At 41.8% G+C, this 15,779-nt stretch overlaps 1 protein-coding gene across 3 annotated transcripts in view; it reads right to left on the bottom strand.

Annotated features, from left to right (window-relative positions):
- nectin3b (nectin cell adhesion molecule 3b) overlaps positions 1-15,779 on the bottom strand; it is a 272,830-nt gene that overhangs the window by 79,867 nt on the left and 177,184 nt on the right. For all 3 annotated transcript variants that reach the window (XM_068034141.1, XM_068034142.1, XM_068034140.1), the window contains exon 3: positions 10,121-10,420. In XM_068034141.1, the coding sequence (XP_067890242.1) occupies positions 10,121-10,420 (300 nt within the window). The remainder of the gene's footprint in view (positions 1-10,120; positions 10,421-15,779) is intronic.

Raw genomic sequence — 15,779 nt, 5'->3', positions numbered from 1 at the left:
CCCATTCCAGGTATTAGTCTAGTAACCTTCTCTGTATTGCCTCCAACGCATTCACATCCTTCCTTAAATAAGGAGACCAGTACTGTACACAATACTCCAGATGTGGTCTCACCAATGCCCTTGTATTGCTGAAGCATAGCCTCCCTACTTTTGTGTTCAATTCCCCTTGCGATAAACAATAACATTCTATTAGCTTTCCTAATTACGTGCTTTACCTCCATACTAACCTTTTGCGATTCATGCGCTAGGACACCCAGATCCCTCTGCATCTCAGAGCTCTGCAATCTCTCACCATTTAGATAATATGCTTCTTTTTTATTCTTCCTGCCAAAGTGGACAATTTCACACTTCCCCACATTATACTCCATTTGCCAGTTTTTGCCCACTCACTTAACCTATCTATATCCCTTTGTAGCCTCCTTATGTCCACTTAACAACTTACTTTCCTATCTATCTTTGTGTCATCAGAAAATTTAGCAACCATACCTTCGGTCCTTTCTTCTAAGTCATTTATATAAATAGTAAAAAGTTGAGACCCCAGCACTGATCCCTGTGGCACACCACTCGTTACATCTTGCCAACCAGAAAATGACCCATTTATGCCTATTCTGTTTCCTGTTAGCTAACCAATCTTCTTTCCATGCCAATATGTTAACCCCTACACCATGAGCTTTTATTTTCTGCAGTAACCTTTGTTGTGGCACCTTATCAAATGCCTTCTGGAAATCTAAGTACAATACATCCACCGGTTCCGCTTTATCCAGAGCACATGTAACTCCCTCAAAGAACTCCAATAAATTGGTTAAACATGATTTCCCTTTCACAAAACCATGTTGACTCTGTCTGATTACCTTGAATTTTTCTAAATGCCCTGCTATAACATCTTTAATAGTAGCTTCTAACATTTTCCCTAAGACAGATGTTAAGCTAACTGGCCTGTAGTTTCCGGTTTTCTGTCTCCCTCCTTTTTTGAAAAAAGGAGTTACATTTGCTATGGTTTTGATCTTAGTGACAAAGTAGTCCATGAGCTCTTCACACTTATTGTTGGAGGTGAAGGTGGAAGGGACAAGGGAAAGGGGTTTAAGAAGATGGGGGTTATCTTTTCATTCCAAGATGATGCTGGAATAGTGAACAGGTTTGGCAGACGCCAGCAGGACCCAATAGTGTTTTAAGTGGGCTAGCCAGATCTTGCCATGGATCTAAATTCCAGGGAATACAAACCCAGTTTGTTTAATCTCACCTCATAGCTTAAGCCTTGGGAGTCCAAGTATCATTCTGGTAAATCTACGCTGCACTCCCAAGGTCAATCTATCCTTCCTAAGTTGTGGTACCCAAAAATGCTCACTGTACTCCAGGTGTGGTCTAACCAGGGCTTTGCATAGCTGGAGCATGACTTCTACACCATTGTATTCTAGTCTTCTAGCCAGCATTCCATTAAGTCCTTTTGATTATTTTCTGTACCTGTTCATGACATTTTAATGATGTGTGCCTGGACCCCAAAGTCTCTTTGGACCTTCACTATTTCTAGCTTTTCACCATTTAGAAAGCACCATGTTCTATCCTTTATAGAGTCCAAAATGATGATCTCGCATTTGCCTACATTGTAATCCATTTTCCAGTTTTGTCCATTCATTTTATCAATATATTTGTAATTTTATGTGTCCATCTACACTGCTTACAATACTGTTATCTTTGTGTGATCGGCAAATTTGGATATGCGGCTTTCTATTCTACCATCTAAGTCATGAACAAATACAGTTAATGTTGAGGCCTGAAACCAGAGCCTGGCAGGACATGAGTCACATCCTGGCAATTTGAAATGGGAAAAAAAAACTGATGCCATCATAAAGACCCCCACCTGCCAAGAATGAGGCATATTAATTTCATCACATGAACATTAATTTTAAACTGTTGCTGGAGTGGAGGGATGACTTGTTTAAACAGATCAGGCGCGGCTGAAAAAATTTGCATTCTAAGAGATAGTCGCCTAGGAAAACACAATGGGAACTGCTCACTGATTCAATTAACAAAGATTGGCCTGGGCAATGGTGATCCACATCCTGTCGGTGTAAGAGACAGCACTACATCGCCCCACCCCGCCACCCCTACCGAGAGCTTTGAAATCCACAACTGCAGGAGTTTGTTTAAGCAGTGAGTCACATGGCTAACCTGTTGGCCCAGGTCTGGTTTTGAACTGCTCACAGGACAGCTCGAGTCAGACTGCCAATTGCAACTGAACTTGGGAGAAGAGTCTCCCTCTCTCTCACGAACCTCTGGATCCACTGAAGTCACTTAAACCTCCAGAGAGGAAAAGACTCCTACATTGAAACAAGTTTTAAAGCGTGCATTGGGCCCTAACGAAAAGGCAAGACTTACCAGCAACCAAAGACTCTACATCGAACTTAAAAGGACCATAAACAGAAACCCAGCTATTGCCTCAAACTTTTCCCCTTTATTCTTTCGACTTTTTCTGTCTCTATCTGCGTGTGTGTGTGTGCTATCGCATATGCATATTCGTGTTGCGTATTCGTAGTCATTAACCGAATTAGAGTTTAAGATTAATAAACTGCCACCTTTCTTGTTTAAATCTAAAAAAACATGTCTGAATTGATTTATTTGCCTTGCAATTGGATAGCACTGAACAAAAATTCAGAGGGGGAGCTAAAAACACGGTGTTTTTAAAAATTAAACCCTGTTACAGTTAAACCAGGCAAAAGCTGAAAGGGAACCCCTAGACCCCTTTCTCACCTGGTCGTAACAGATGCCCATCTACAAATTAAAATGGACCAACCTAACGAAAGAGTTCCCAATTAGAGAGAAGTATGGAAGATTATAGTTAGGGTATCTGCAATGTTCCCACCTTGGAAACCATGTAATCATGGGGATTTGTTGCTCTTCAGTACCATTAAATTTTATTTTCCGGTTATTTTGCTTATGTTAGTTTTAAGACCCTGCCCCTGATTCAATAATAGTTTCTTTGGGATGTCTGGCATGCCGACCTCTTCCTTTACTGTAAATGATGTCTCAAAATAATTATTCAGCATGCCTGCCATTTCCTTATTTTCATTCACATCACCATTATCAGCTTAAGGGACCCGCATAGCTTCTGACCACTGTCTCTTTCCCAATATAATTGTAAAAGCTTTGTTGCTGATTTTGATATCCGAAGAAAATTGCTTTTCACACTCTCTTTTTGTCGCTCTTCGCTCCTGCTACCTGCTTTGACACCCTTTGCTCTCTTTCCCATTTGCCTGGATTAGTAGGTTTTGTTTTGCAATAGATTACTTAATTTGAAAAGAGCTAATCTTGTGCCTAAGGCCTGGTTTACATTCATTTAATGATACTAACAATTTCCCAAATAACATTTCATGAGCACTGTATCCATTAGATTACTCTGCTATTTCAGAAAGGTGAGAGAGAAAGAGAAACCCAGGAATTACAGGTTAGTTAGCCTAATATCTGTTGTGGGGAATAAGAATAGAAAGTGCTGGAAATACTCAACAGGTCTGGCAGCATCTGTGGAGAGAAGCAGAGTTAACGTTTCAGGTCTGTGACCTTTCATCAGAAATTCTGATGAAAGGTCACAGACCTGAAACGTTAACTCTGCTGAGTACTGATGAAAGGCCACATACCTGAAAAGTTAACTCTACTTCTCTCTCCACAGATGCTGCCAGACCTGCTGAGTATTTCCAGCACTTTCTGTTTTTATTTCAGATTTCCAGCATCTGCAGTATTTTGCTTTTATATCTGTTGTGAGGAAATTGCTAGAGTCTGTAACTAAGGGTAGGATGACCGAACAGCTTGAAAACGTTTGGCTGATCAGAGAGAGGCAGCACGGATTTGTCAAGGGTAGATCATGCCTGATGTATCTGATTGAATTTTTTGAAGAGGCAAATGTCTATGAATGTTATTGACATGGTCTCCCAGAAGGTATTTGATAAAGTCCCTCATAAGAGACTGTTAGCTACTGTTGAAGCTTATGGAATTGATGGCAAATTACTAACCTGGTTAGGAAATTGGCTGAGTAGGAGACAGAGTAGGGATAATGGGCAGGATGTGACTCGTGGTGTCCTGCTAGGATCTGGGAGTATCAAATCAGGAAATCAGCCTTTATTTTCAACAATGCTTTAATAACCTAAGTCCAAGCCTAATGATAAATGCCACGTTGAACAAACAAATAAATGGGGAACAAAGGCATGGAAGGACCAATTTTAGTTAAAATTATTTATTGCCTCTTTTTAAGGAAGAAAATAATTGTCTGCTTGCTTTACTGCAGGTAATTTTAATATTTTTATTCACCTAGACTGCTGCAGTGGTGTCGACCACAGCGAGCATCCTGCGTTTTCTTGCTCGATGCAGCTGGAGACAGCTAGAGATGGCGACCTCAGCAATCCAGATTACTCAACCTGTACTATGGTCCTGGCTTGCCTATCCCCAAGAAACCAACCACTAGACTAGCTTGAAGTCATGCAATGGTGCCAGTCCGGGTATGCTCCCTACAATCAAAGTCACAAAGCCTAGCAAGGAGGGTGGGGTCCAAAACAGTAATAAAATTGATTTAAAAACAAACAAACAGTTATACAATAATTATATAAAAAGGGAGGGGACTTTGTATGCACAGGGGATGGGCAGCAAGTATATGGAGAGGGGCATGTACATTCATAAAATAGGGTCAGCTCCGTATGTATGCTGGCAACACCATCAATCTAACTGCCTCTGATATGACTTCCTGAATAATTGGTCCCTGGGATGAGAGGGTTGTCCTATGAGGAGAGACTGAGCAAATTGGACCTATATTCTCTGGAGTTCAGAAGAATGAGGGGTGTTCTCATTGAAACATACAAGATTATGAAGGGGCTTGACAGGGTGGACACAGAGGTTGTTTCCACTGACTAGGGAATCTAAAATACAAGGGCACAGTCTCAGGATAAGGGGATGATCATTTAGGACTGAGATAAGGAGAAACTTCTTCACTCGAAGGGTTGTGAATCTTTTGAATTCTCTACCCAAGAGGGTAGTGAACACTCCTTCATTGAATATATTTAAGGCTGAGACAGACAGATGTTTAGTTCCTCAAGGAATCAAGGGATATGGTGAGCGAGCAGGAAAGTAGGGTTGAAACCCACGATAAGACATGATCATACTGAATGGCTCAGCAGGCTCGATGGGCCGTATGGTCTACCTCCCTCTTATTTCTTACGTCATGTTCAATGGCACTGGAAAAAACAACATCGAAAGAAAAAATATTCCGCGGGCCGCATGTTCACCTGCACAAAGTCTTATACTCCCATCCCAACCTTATCCTTTCTAAGCTGAACTGATTTCATATGCCCCAGCTAATTAACTTCAAGGCCCTTGTCTTCTAATCAAATCTCTCTGCCTCCAGTCATACTGGCACAATAAGCCATATGCCCTCCTTCTGTGTTGTAAGATTCTATGATATACGTGCATCCTCACTTCTCTGATAGCATATTACTCTTTATACCAAAGCCAACATTGGTGGCTGACTCTTTCTTCCATTTTGACAATGTTTTTTTGGAGTCCATCCCTAGATCTTTCTTGCTATTTGCTCCTCTTCTCTCAACAACCTTGAAACATTTGTTACGGCCAGGTGAGAAAGGGGTCTAGGGTTCCCTCTCAGCCTTCACCTGGTCTTACTGTAACAGGGTTTAATTTTAAACACACAGTTTTTAGCTCCCCCTTAGTGAATCCTTGTTCACTAACTTCCAATTATAAGGCAAAGAAACCAGCACAAACAGGTTTTCTTGGGTTTAAAGAAGAAAAGTTGAAATTTATTAAACTTAAAACTCTCATTCGGTTAACACCTACGGATACACGACGCACCCACGCTAGCATGCATACATGATACATGCATGCAGAGAGACAGAAGAGAGAAAATAAAGTGGAAAAGATTGAGGCAATATCCAAAGATGGTTTTTTGGTTACTGTCCTTTGAGCTCGTGTAATCCTCAATTTTAGGTCGGTCTGGCTTTTCGTTGAGGCCCAATATTCTTTTTAAACCTTGTGCGCTGGAGACGACTTTTCTCTCGAAGTTCATGTGCCCTCAGTGGGTCCAGAGGCTTGTGAGAAAGAGATGGGAGCAGACAGGAGAGATCTTCTTCAGTCCAGAAGCATACTGCAGTCTCGGAGTTCAAACGGTTTGTACAATTCAGAAAAACCCAGGTTGCCAAGCAGCTTAGTCATGTGACTAGCTGGTCTGACCACATCTGTTTGTGGATTCTCTTGTCTTAGTCGACCCTGGAATGTCCCTTCTTACACACAATACCTGGTGCTCAAAGTCCATTGTGGGTTAAACTGGAGCAGGGAATAGCCTCTTTGTCCCTCCAAGCACTGTCTGTTAGGATGCAAATGTTTTTTCCAGCCACGCCTGATCTATTTAACAAGTCATTTCCTTGCTCCAGCAACAGTTTAAAATCAATGTTCATATGACAAAAATAATAGGCTTCATTCTTAGCAGGCAGGGGTCTAGCATGACACCTCCATACCCAGTGGAATGAAATGCACTTTGAGAAAAGCGCATTTCATTAAAAGGGTCGAGAGAGAAAATATAAGATATAAGAAAAAAGCATGGGTCTCACTCATTCATTCATAAATCCTAAAATTTATTACAGGCTGTCTCTTCTTGGTGCCAGTGCTGCTTTAACTACCCCTTTTTGGCATCCCAATAAAACATGTGGTTCTTTGGGGAAGTTTTTCTTCAGTTTGCCCATTTCCATGACTGCCGAGAGTGTCTTTGAGATGGTTTAGTTTAATTAACCCCGAGTCGGAATTTTTTTTTTGGAGGATCAGTTGTGGGCGAGTCTATCCTGAGCACTCTTTCAGTGCTTTGCTGAGTCATACAAAGGTTTTTGACTTTAGGGGGTTTAGGTGGTTCTCTTTTTCTTCTGACTGTGGGGGAGGATTCTTTGCTAATCTCCCCTTTGTCCCAGAGGGCACTCCTGCCTGCAGGTATTTGTGCAGATGGTACTGCACTCCCCTCAGTTTCTAGAGGTCTTTCTATGTCTCTGCAGGTTCCTGTAAATGCTGTTAGCAACTCTGGTGGGGTGCTTCTAGAGTCTGCATTTACATAGGAGGATGTGGGATCTAACCTTTCATGTTTTTCAGGGTTGACTGACCGGTCAGTATGGGTTTTCCAGGATTCCTCCCCGACTTCCTTTAACCTGCCCTCTTGGTCGCTTTTTCCCCTTCCCTTTCGAATCTTTTGCCAACCCCTCTTTGTTTGCAGCGCGGGTCCCCTACAGTTTACCAGCCCTCGGCTGGAGGGTCCTCCTAACACTGGTAGAGGACTTCGGGGTGCAGGTTTCACTGTAGGTTGGGGTTTCCCCTCAACCTGGCGCATGTGGTAACTCCTGCAGTACTCCACCACATCTTTGTGGAGCTTTGGCCAGTCAAACTGCTGTCTTACGCAGGCTTTGGTCTTTTGTATACCGGCATATACAGCCACTGTAGTCTCATGGGCCCTTAATATTTCTCTCCGCTACCTCTGCGGCACCACTAACTGGTGAACTACTGTCCACTCCTTGCTCTCAGGTCTGTGAGGAGAACTCCATTTCCTCATCAGTACCTCAATCTTTAAATAGTAGCATTCAAGGACTCGCTCTGCTTCACTTTCAGACAGGGCAGCCTGTGCTAACCCTCTCGATACTGTGTCAGCTCGCTGAGCCTCAGCTAGGGAAAATTTATTTAACTTATTCTCTGGGTCTTCTAATTTTCCAAATAAGTCTCAGACAGACAGACCTCATGGTCATCAACCTGCAGTGTCAATGCGGCACAGTGGTGCAGTGGTTAGCACTGCAGCCTCACAGCTCCAGGGACCCGGGTTCGATTCTGGGCACTGCCTGTGTGGAGTTTGCAAGTTCTCCCTGTGTCTGCGTGGGTTTTCTCCGGGTGCTCCGGTTTCCTCCCACAAGCCAAAAGACTTGCAGGTTGGTAGGTAAATTGGCCATTACAAATTGTCACTAGTATAGGTAGGTGGTAGGGAAATATAGGGACAGATGGGGATGTTTGGTAGGAATATGGGATTAGTGTAGGATTAGTATAAATGGGTGGTTGATGGTCGGCACAGACTCGGTGGGCCGAAGGGCCTGTTTCAGTGCTGTATCTCTAATCTAATCTAATCTCCTCTGGGGGAGCTGGTTTGATCATGGTCTGATTCACTGCACATTCAGGGAAACTTCAGGGGTCCGTCTCCTGCCACTGCCCTGTCTCTCTGACCTCCTGCGGTCTTTCTTTCACTACTGGGGAGGGCTACCTTCACCTCGCCAGATCATTACCTCAAAGTAGGTCAACCCCGTCCACAGGCAAACTAGGGACAATCACTACAGTCACCGGTCCCGAAACTAGGTCGCACTCCAGGTGCACCTGGTGTACAGGTACAGGCATACACTGCCCTCCAATACCATTCACCACCATTCTGGTGTTCACGGCACTCTCTGGGGGAAAGGACAGGCCTTTTTCCAGTAAAAGGGATCTAATGGCCCGTGTCCCTAAGAATTACTATGGGCTTGCTTGCCCCACTCAAGGGGTATGGGGTAACTCTCCCTTCAGACACAAAACCCTGATAACCCTCAGGAACCCTATTAAATTTTCCTGCACTTGCAATGGACTTCCTGGGTCTCACTCTTACTGCAGTGAAGCTGGTTCTGCTGAGCTTTCCATCAGGGTCCCTTCTTCACTGAGCAGGTGTGCCCTGATTAACCCTACAAGTTTTCCCTTTAATTTCCAGCAGTCAGCTTTTAGATGACCTGCCTTATTACAATGAAGCACAGAGGTCTCCGGGTCTCACTCCTACTCACAGCACCTTCCTTTTTAGCTAGAGGGGGACCCCCTGTGTCTCCTGCTTTTTTCTCTCTCCCAGGACTGCTTGGGCTTCTATCACCTTCCCACTCTCTGTCCTTCTCGGATTTGTGGGGTGATTAGGAAAGGTTTTCCCCTGGAAAACCGACTTATAAATTAAAGCAAAATCATCAGCCAGAACGGCCACTTGCTGGACTCACTGAACCTGCTGCTCCTCTATTTGGGTCTTTATGGAGAGTGTTTAAATTCCTCTAACAGAATTACTGCTCTGAGATTCTCATAGCTGAGCTGTACTTTAAGAGCCCTCAGCCACTGGTCAAAAGCCAGCTGCTTACTTCTTTCAAACTCCAGATGTTTGATTAGCTGGCTTCTTGAGGGTTCTAAGCTTTTGCCGCTAGGCTTCGGATACTAATTCATATGCCCCGAGGATTGCACTTTTTGTCAGTTCATAATCTGATGAACTCTGATCTGGCAACGAGGAATAAACCTCATGGGCTTTTCCAGTTAACTTGTTTTGTAATAAAAAGAGTCCAGGGCTCAGCTGGCCATTTTAGCTTCTACATCTTCCTTGTTGAATTTTAGGATTAGTTGAGATAGTTTAAAAAATTCTGTACCTAACCCTGAGTTACGCTTCTCCATATTGGCCATGCTTGCACTGGGGTTACTCTGTTGCCCCCTAGTTAATGCAAGCCACTCTCTCTTCGTATGCCTTCTGGAATATTCTCTCTCTTTCTCTCTCCTGTCTTTCATTTTCTTCAAGTTCCTTCTGGAAGACTCTTTCTTTCTCCCTCTCCTGCCTCTCTCTTTCCCTTTCCCTATGTTCTAATTCAAGTTTCCTTTGTTCCAATTGTATCTTTGCTAGCAATACCCTGTTGGAGTCTACTCGCTCCAGCAAGAGTTTAAAATCAACATTCATGACAAAAAATTAATATGTCTCATTCTTGGCAGGCGGAGGCCTAGCATGACATTGCACTCCAACTATATTTCCCCATCGACTTTCTGTTTCCCCTTTTACTTTTTTCTGCTGAACAGTGGCATTATACTTCATCTTTAAAATATTCAGAATTCTATTAATTTTGTTTTACTGTAATAGCCGTACAAATCAAGTTTCATAACTAATTTTTAAACATATTTCACTGCACTTTTAGGATACACTTCCATTTTGAGCAAGGACGAGTAAACTTAAATAATGCCAGCACAGCAATGTTATTTTTAAGTATCAAACCTACTGAAATCATTAGATTCATGCCAATCATAACCTTTAATTACACAGTACAATCGGCTTTACACATCAGGTACTTACATTGTACATCCAGGAGATATGGGACTCGAGTCGTGGTATTCAGTGGTGGATGTATCACTACACAGGTGATCGGTCTCTTCCTCACAAATCGGGACGGAACAATCTTGAACTGATTAACAACAGTCACGGTTTCATTTGGGGCAAAAATCTTTGTCTGCTCCTGTTCTCCAATGAGGTCTGTTTCCCAGAAAACAACTGCTTCAGGTTTTCCATTGGCTGCCGTGCATACTGCTGCAACTGTCTCATTGGCACCATCTACAAGTGGTTCAGGTCCACCTCCCACAGTTATTGTGGGTTCAACTATAAAAGCAATAAAAATATAGTCTGTAGGAAGGTGCAATTGAGTATAGTTACAGAACACTGTAGCAATCTTTAAAATTTACACAAAGTGATTCTACAAATTTGCACGACTCATGGGAAGTCTCACCAATTATGCGCATATTTGTGATATCATCCCTTACATGAACAGTAGGTTGATGATTTACAATATTTCCATTCATGTTTTTAATATATTAAAATTCAATTACACTATTTCAAAGAATAAGGCAGGAAAACTTGCACCATTACATATTGCATTCAAGCATTTTACATCATGCTCAGGTGACAATTTATACATGGATATTCAACATGATTTCAATGTGATGATAAAGTTGTGCATACTTCAGTGGCATTATACAAGTAATTGGGATCTATAGAAGGAAAAGGGCAGTCAGGACTTCTGCTTGCTGTCCAGTTGCACCTGGATAGTACAAATTTGAATTCCGAGTGAGAATAGGATGAGGCTCAACTGTAGTGCATCTTGTGGATAAATAACCCAATGCCGACTTTTAAGCTCATACGTGAAACATGTGCACTGAAGGTGAAAAAGCCTGTAAAAACCCTTTTGCTGCCTGGATTCTCAAAATTCATTAACACTGGGTGAGATAGAACTTAATAGCATTAAGCACTATAACATCACACTCAAGACTGGATTACCCTCATGCCATTACTATGCAGCTGTGTCGTTATAGAGATAGAAAGCCTCCTTAGAGAATTTGCAAGGTAAGTAAAATGACTTTTCTTCCTCCAACTGGTCTGAAAGATAACTTTCTGCTGGTAGCATAACATATTTGAGGGTCTAGGCAGAAATAGTGGCATAGAGTCAGCATCATTTAAGGCACAGGAGGCCACCATTCAGCCCATCGAGTCCATGCCAGCCCTGCATGGAACTATCCAGTCAGTCCCATTCCCCCGCACGATCCCTGTAGCCCTATCATTAAGATTTTGGTAAAACATTATGTTGGCCCTGTGAAATATTCTTAAATTGTTCATTTGAACTGTGAATAAACATCCAGAAGAACAAGTAGAAATGCTGCACTTGCAAATTAGACAAGAGTCTGAACAGAACGTTTTGAACTGTATACTACTGGATGGAGTGAAGTACAGTTGATACATAAAATAAAAGCAAAATACTGCGGATGCTGGAAATCTGAAATAAAAATAAATGCTGGAACCACTCAGCAGGTCTGGCAGCATCTGTGAAAAGAGAAGCAGAGTTAACGTTTCGGGTCAGTGACCCTTCTTCGGAATTGACAAATATTAGAAAAGTCACAGGTTATAAGCAAGTGAGGTGGGGGTGGGGCAAGAGATAACAAAGGAGGTCTAGATTGGACCAGGCCACATAGCTGACCAAAAGGTCACGGAGCAAAGGCAAACAATATGTTAATGGTGTGTTGAAAGACAAAGCATTAGCACAGATTAGGTGTTAATACACTGAATATTGAACAGCAGCAAGTGCAAACCTGAGAAAAAAAGTGGGTAAACAAACTGAACAAACTAAGATGAAATGAAATAAATGCAAAAAAAAATTGTAAAAAAGAATGCTAAAAAAAAAAAGGAAGAAAAAATAACTAAAAATGAAAGTAAAATGGGGGGCTGTCATGCTCTGAAATTATTGAACTCAATGTTCAGTCCGGCAGGCTGTAGTGTGCCTAATCGATAGATGAGATGCTGTTCCTCGAGCTTGCATTGATGTTCACTGGAACACTGCAGTAATCCCAGGACAGAGATGTGAGCATGAGAGCGGGGTGGGGGGGGGGGGGGGAGGGGGGGGTGTTGAAATGCAAGCAACCGGAAGCTCAGGGTCCTGTCTGACACACAGAGTGAGAGCAATCAAAATTGTTGAATTAACAGCATCACAGTTTGAGAAAGTACTGGCTAAGAATGGCAAGTTTTCTGTAGAATAGGGACCAGTATGCTAAAGAAATGTAATCTTAAATCTAGAAATCCCTCCCCCCAATAGGCTGTAAACAGAGAATCTAATTGAAACCCCCACGACTGAGGTGGATAGATTTTTGTTATGTAAAGGCATCAGGAGATATCGATCAAAGGTGGGTAAATGGGGTTGAAGTACAGATCAGCCATGATCTAAGGAGAGAACAGGCTCAGTGGGCTGAATGGCCTACTCTTGGTTCCTATGTTCATACAACATAGCAATACCCCTACAGGCTTTGTTACTTGCCCCAAAATATACTTTTTCTTGCTCTCTGAAAAAGTCTAAGAGGACACAAACTAACCTTTTAAAATCTGAATGCCTCCCAAAGCCTATAAATTTCTTCCTCCAATTCTAAGGCTCCTTCTTATACTTTTACTGATGGTTGGGATATATGATCTGTGGAAAATTACCAGAATATGTTATGCTTTTTAAGATTATGGGCAGGATTCCTCATTTGAGGGTCACTCTGGCAGACCTCAATACTGCTTCATGGGAGATGCTTTCTTCATGGCTTCAAAACTAGCCGTTCTAAAACATAAACAGGGGAACCTGTAGGTGAAGAGGAGATACCAATGGACGTGCAGGTTTCTCCCTTTACAACATTTAGGCTTAGAGGGACATTCTTGTACTGGAGGACATTCCTTCCTTGGCTATAACTTTTTTGTGAAAGGTTTATCCCTCTTTCAACTTTAGTTTGTATAACTCTCGTTGTCAAGAGGTGAGACAAAGCCTAAACATACTGAGAGTTTCATCAAAATATACATCTGTCAAATCAAACACATTAGGATATATAAGTAGTATTATACAGTACAAATTAAAGGACATTACATCAACACTATAAATGAGAGTAAATACTTTTAGAATAACATGCCAGTTTTGGCTACCATTGTTACAAAAAGGCTGAGGCATTTAAAGAACTCAAAGTGAAGCTCAACAAGAATGGCATAAGGTTTTAAAACTCAATGAACTATAAAGAGCAGCTATGGGAGGCTAATTGGTTTTCACTGAACAGAACAAATATGATTCACGAATATAATGCAAGGATTTCCAAAAATCATGAACATCATCATACCATGTATACAAAAGCAGTTCATTATGTTGACTGAGAAGAAAAGGCATGGACTAACTATTTTGTCCTTAGAGCTATTAACTTCTAGAATCAACTATCACTTACTGCAGCAATTGCAGAATTAGTCAACGTACCAGAAAAAAATAGTTCAACAAGAAATAAAGGGACAATCCATCACTATATACATCATAACTCTTCATAATCAAGAAAGCCTCGACTAGGTCACCCCTTAACCTTCTTAGCCGCAGTGAAAAAAGCCCAACTGTTCACACCTGTAATGTCTTATCCTTGGTACCATTCTAGTGAATCAAATAGTAACTGTTAATTTATTGACAATAATACAAATGAACCTTACGGATGACCTAAACAAGGTCTTTAAGATTCCAAAGGATTATGAAGTAAGTAGTGATAGACTGTTTTGACTGGTTAGTAAGACAAGAACATGAGGACACTATTTGTAAAACGTTAAGCTGGCATATTACTAAGGGGCCACTTATCACTTACTTTCCAGTTCTGATGAGGCATCATGACCTGAAAAGTTAACCTGCCTTTTCTTCTTCAGACACAAAAAGATACTGCAGATGCTGGAAATCTGAAATAAAAACAGAAAATGCTGGAAATACTCAGCAGGTCAGGCAGCGTCTGTGCAAAGATGAAACAGAGTTAACTGTTCTGATGAAAGGTCATCAGCCTGACCTATTGAGTATTTCCAGCATTTGCTGCTTTTTATTTTCTCTTTCAGATGCTGCCTTGACTTCCAGCGCTGTCAATTTTTAAAAAATCTTTGGATAGTTTGGAGAGGACATTGATAATGGTTGTGCGGGACGTCATCAGACAGGAGAGCATAATGGTAGCTTTAGAGTTGATGGAAGAAGTGAAGAGGTACAGCTGGGTGTCATTTGTGTAAAAGTGTAAGATCTGCCTTTGCAATGGGGTGGCCTTCAAAGAGGACGCAGTTCTGGTACAGTCAAAACACATTCCCCACAAGGGAGAAAATTGGCATGAAGATTGGCTAGTAACAAGAGACAGAGAGTAGGCATAAATGGGTCATTTTCTAGTTGGCAAGATGCAAGAGTGGTGTGCCATAGGAATCAGTGCTGGGGCCTCAACTTGTTACAATTTATACAAATGAATTCGATGAAGGTACCAAAGGTATGGTATATTTGCTGATGACTCAAAGATAGGTAGGAAAGTAAGTTGCGAAGAGGACATAAAGGATGCTACAAAGGGATATAGATAGGTTAAGTGAGTGGGCAAAGATCTGGAAAATGGAGTATATTGTGAGAAAATGTGAAATTGTCCATTTTGGCAGGAAGATTAAAAAAGAAACCCATTATCTAAATGGCGAGAGATTGCAGAGGGATCTGGGTGTCCTAGTGCTTGGATCGCAAAAGGTTATTATGCAGGTTCAGCAAGTAATTAGGAAAGCTAATTGAATGTTAGCATTTATTGCAGCATGGGGGGATGGAATGGAAAGGATGGAATGGCATGGAATGGGGATGGGATGGGAAGTGTGGAAGGAAGGGGATGATACTGGAGGGGTGGCATGGGTGGAATGGCATCTGAAGGATAGAATGGCATGGGAGGGATGATGAGATGATGGAATTGGTCACGTATACAAATTTTGACTGTAAATGTTTTGTGGCTCTCTGCTAGTATAAATTAAATGGTATGCCTTTAAAGGCAGGTGCAGAAACAGAAATACCTGGGGGGGAGGGGAGCGTGGAATCCATATACACAAATCTTTGAAGGTGGCAGGACTAGTTGATTAGGCTAGTAAAAGTATCCAGGGGTCCTTGGCTTTATTAATTGAGGCATAGAGTACTAAAGCAAGGAAACGATGCTAAACCTTTAGAAAACACCGGTTAGGCTCTAGCTGGAGTAGTGAGTTCAATTCTGGGCCACACACTTCAGGAGGAACGTTAAGGCCTTGGAAAGGGTGTAGAGGAGTTTTACTGGAATGGAACAAGGATGGGAGTTTACTGACGTGGAGATATACGAGAAGCTAGGGTTGTTCTCCTTCAAGCAGAGAAGGCTTTGGGGGGGGGATTTCATAGAGGTACTCAAAATCATAAAAGGATTCTGATAAGAGTAAATAAGGAGAAACTATTTTCAGTGACAGAAAACTTAGTTAACTAGAGAATACAGATTTATTATAACTGACAAAAGGGATGAGGAGAAAATATTTTATGCAGCTAATGATGATGATCTGAGATGCACTCCCTGACAGGGCAGTGGCAGCAGATTCAACAATAACTTTCAAAAAGGAACTGAATAAATATGTGAAGGGGAGTTAATTTCAGAACTATGGAAAAAAGAGCAGGGTGCGGGACTAA

The sequence above is a fragment of the Heterodontus francisci genome, chromosome 6 (assembly GCF_036365525.1).
Source record: "Heterodontus francisci isolate sHetFra1 chromosome 6, sHetFra1.hap1, whole genome shotgun sequence".
In the NCBI taxonomy this organism is placed as follows: domain Eukaryota; kingdom Metazoa; phylum Chordata; class Chondrichthyes; order Heterodontiformes; family Heterodontidae; genus Heterodontus; species Heterodontus francisci.
Note: the sequence above shows the minus strand (reverse complement) of the source record. Positions and strands in the feature narration are given on the sequence as shown.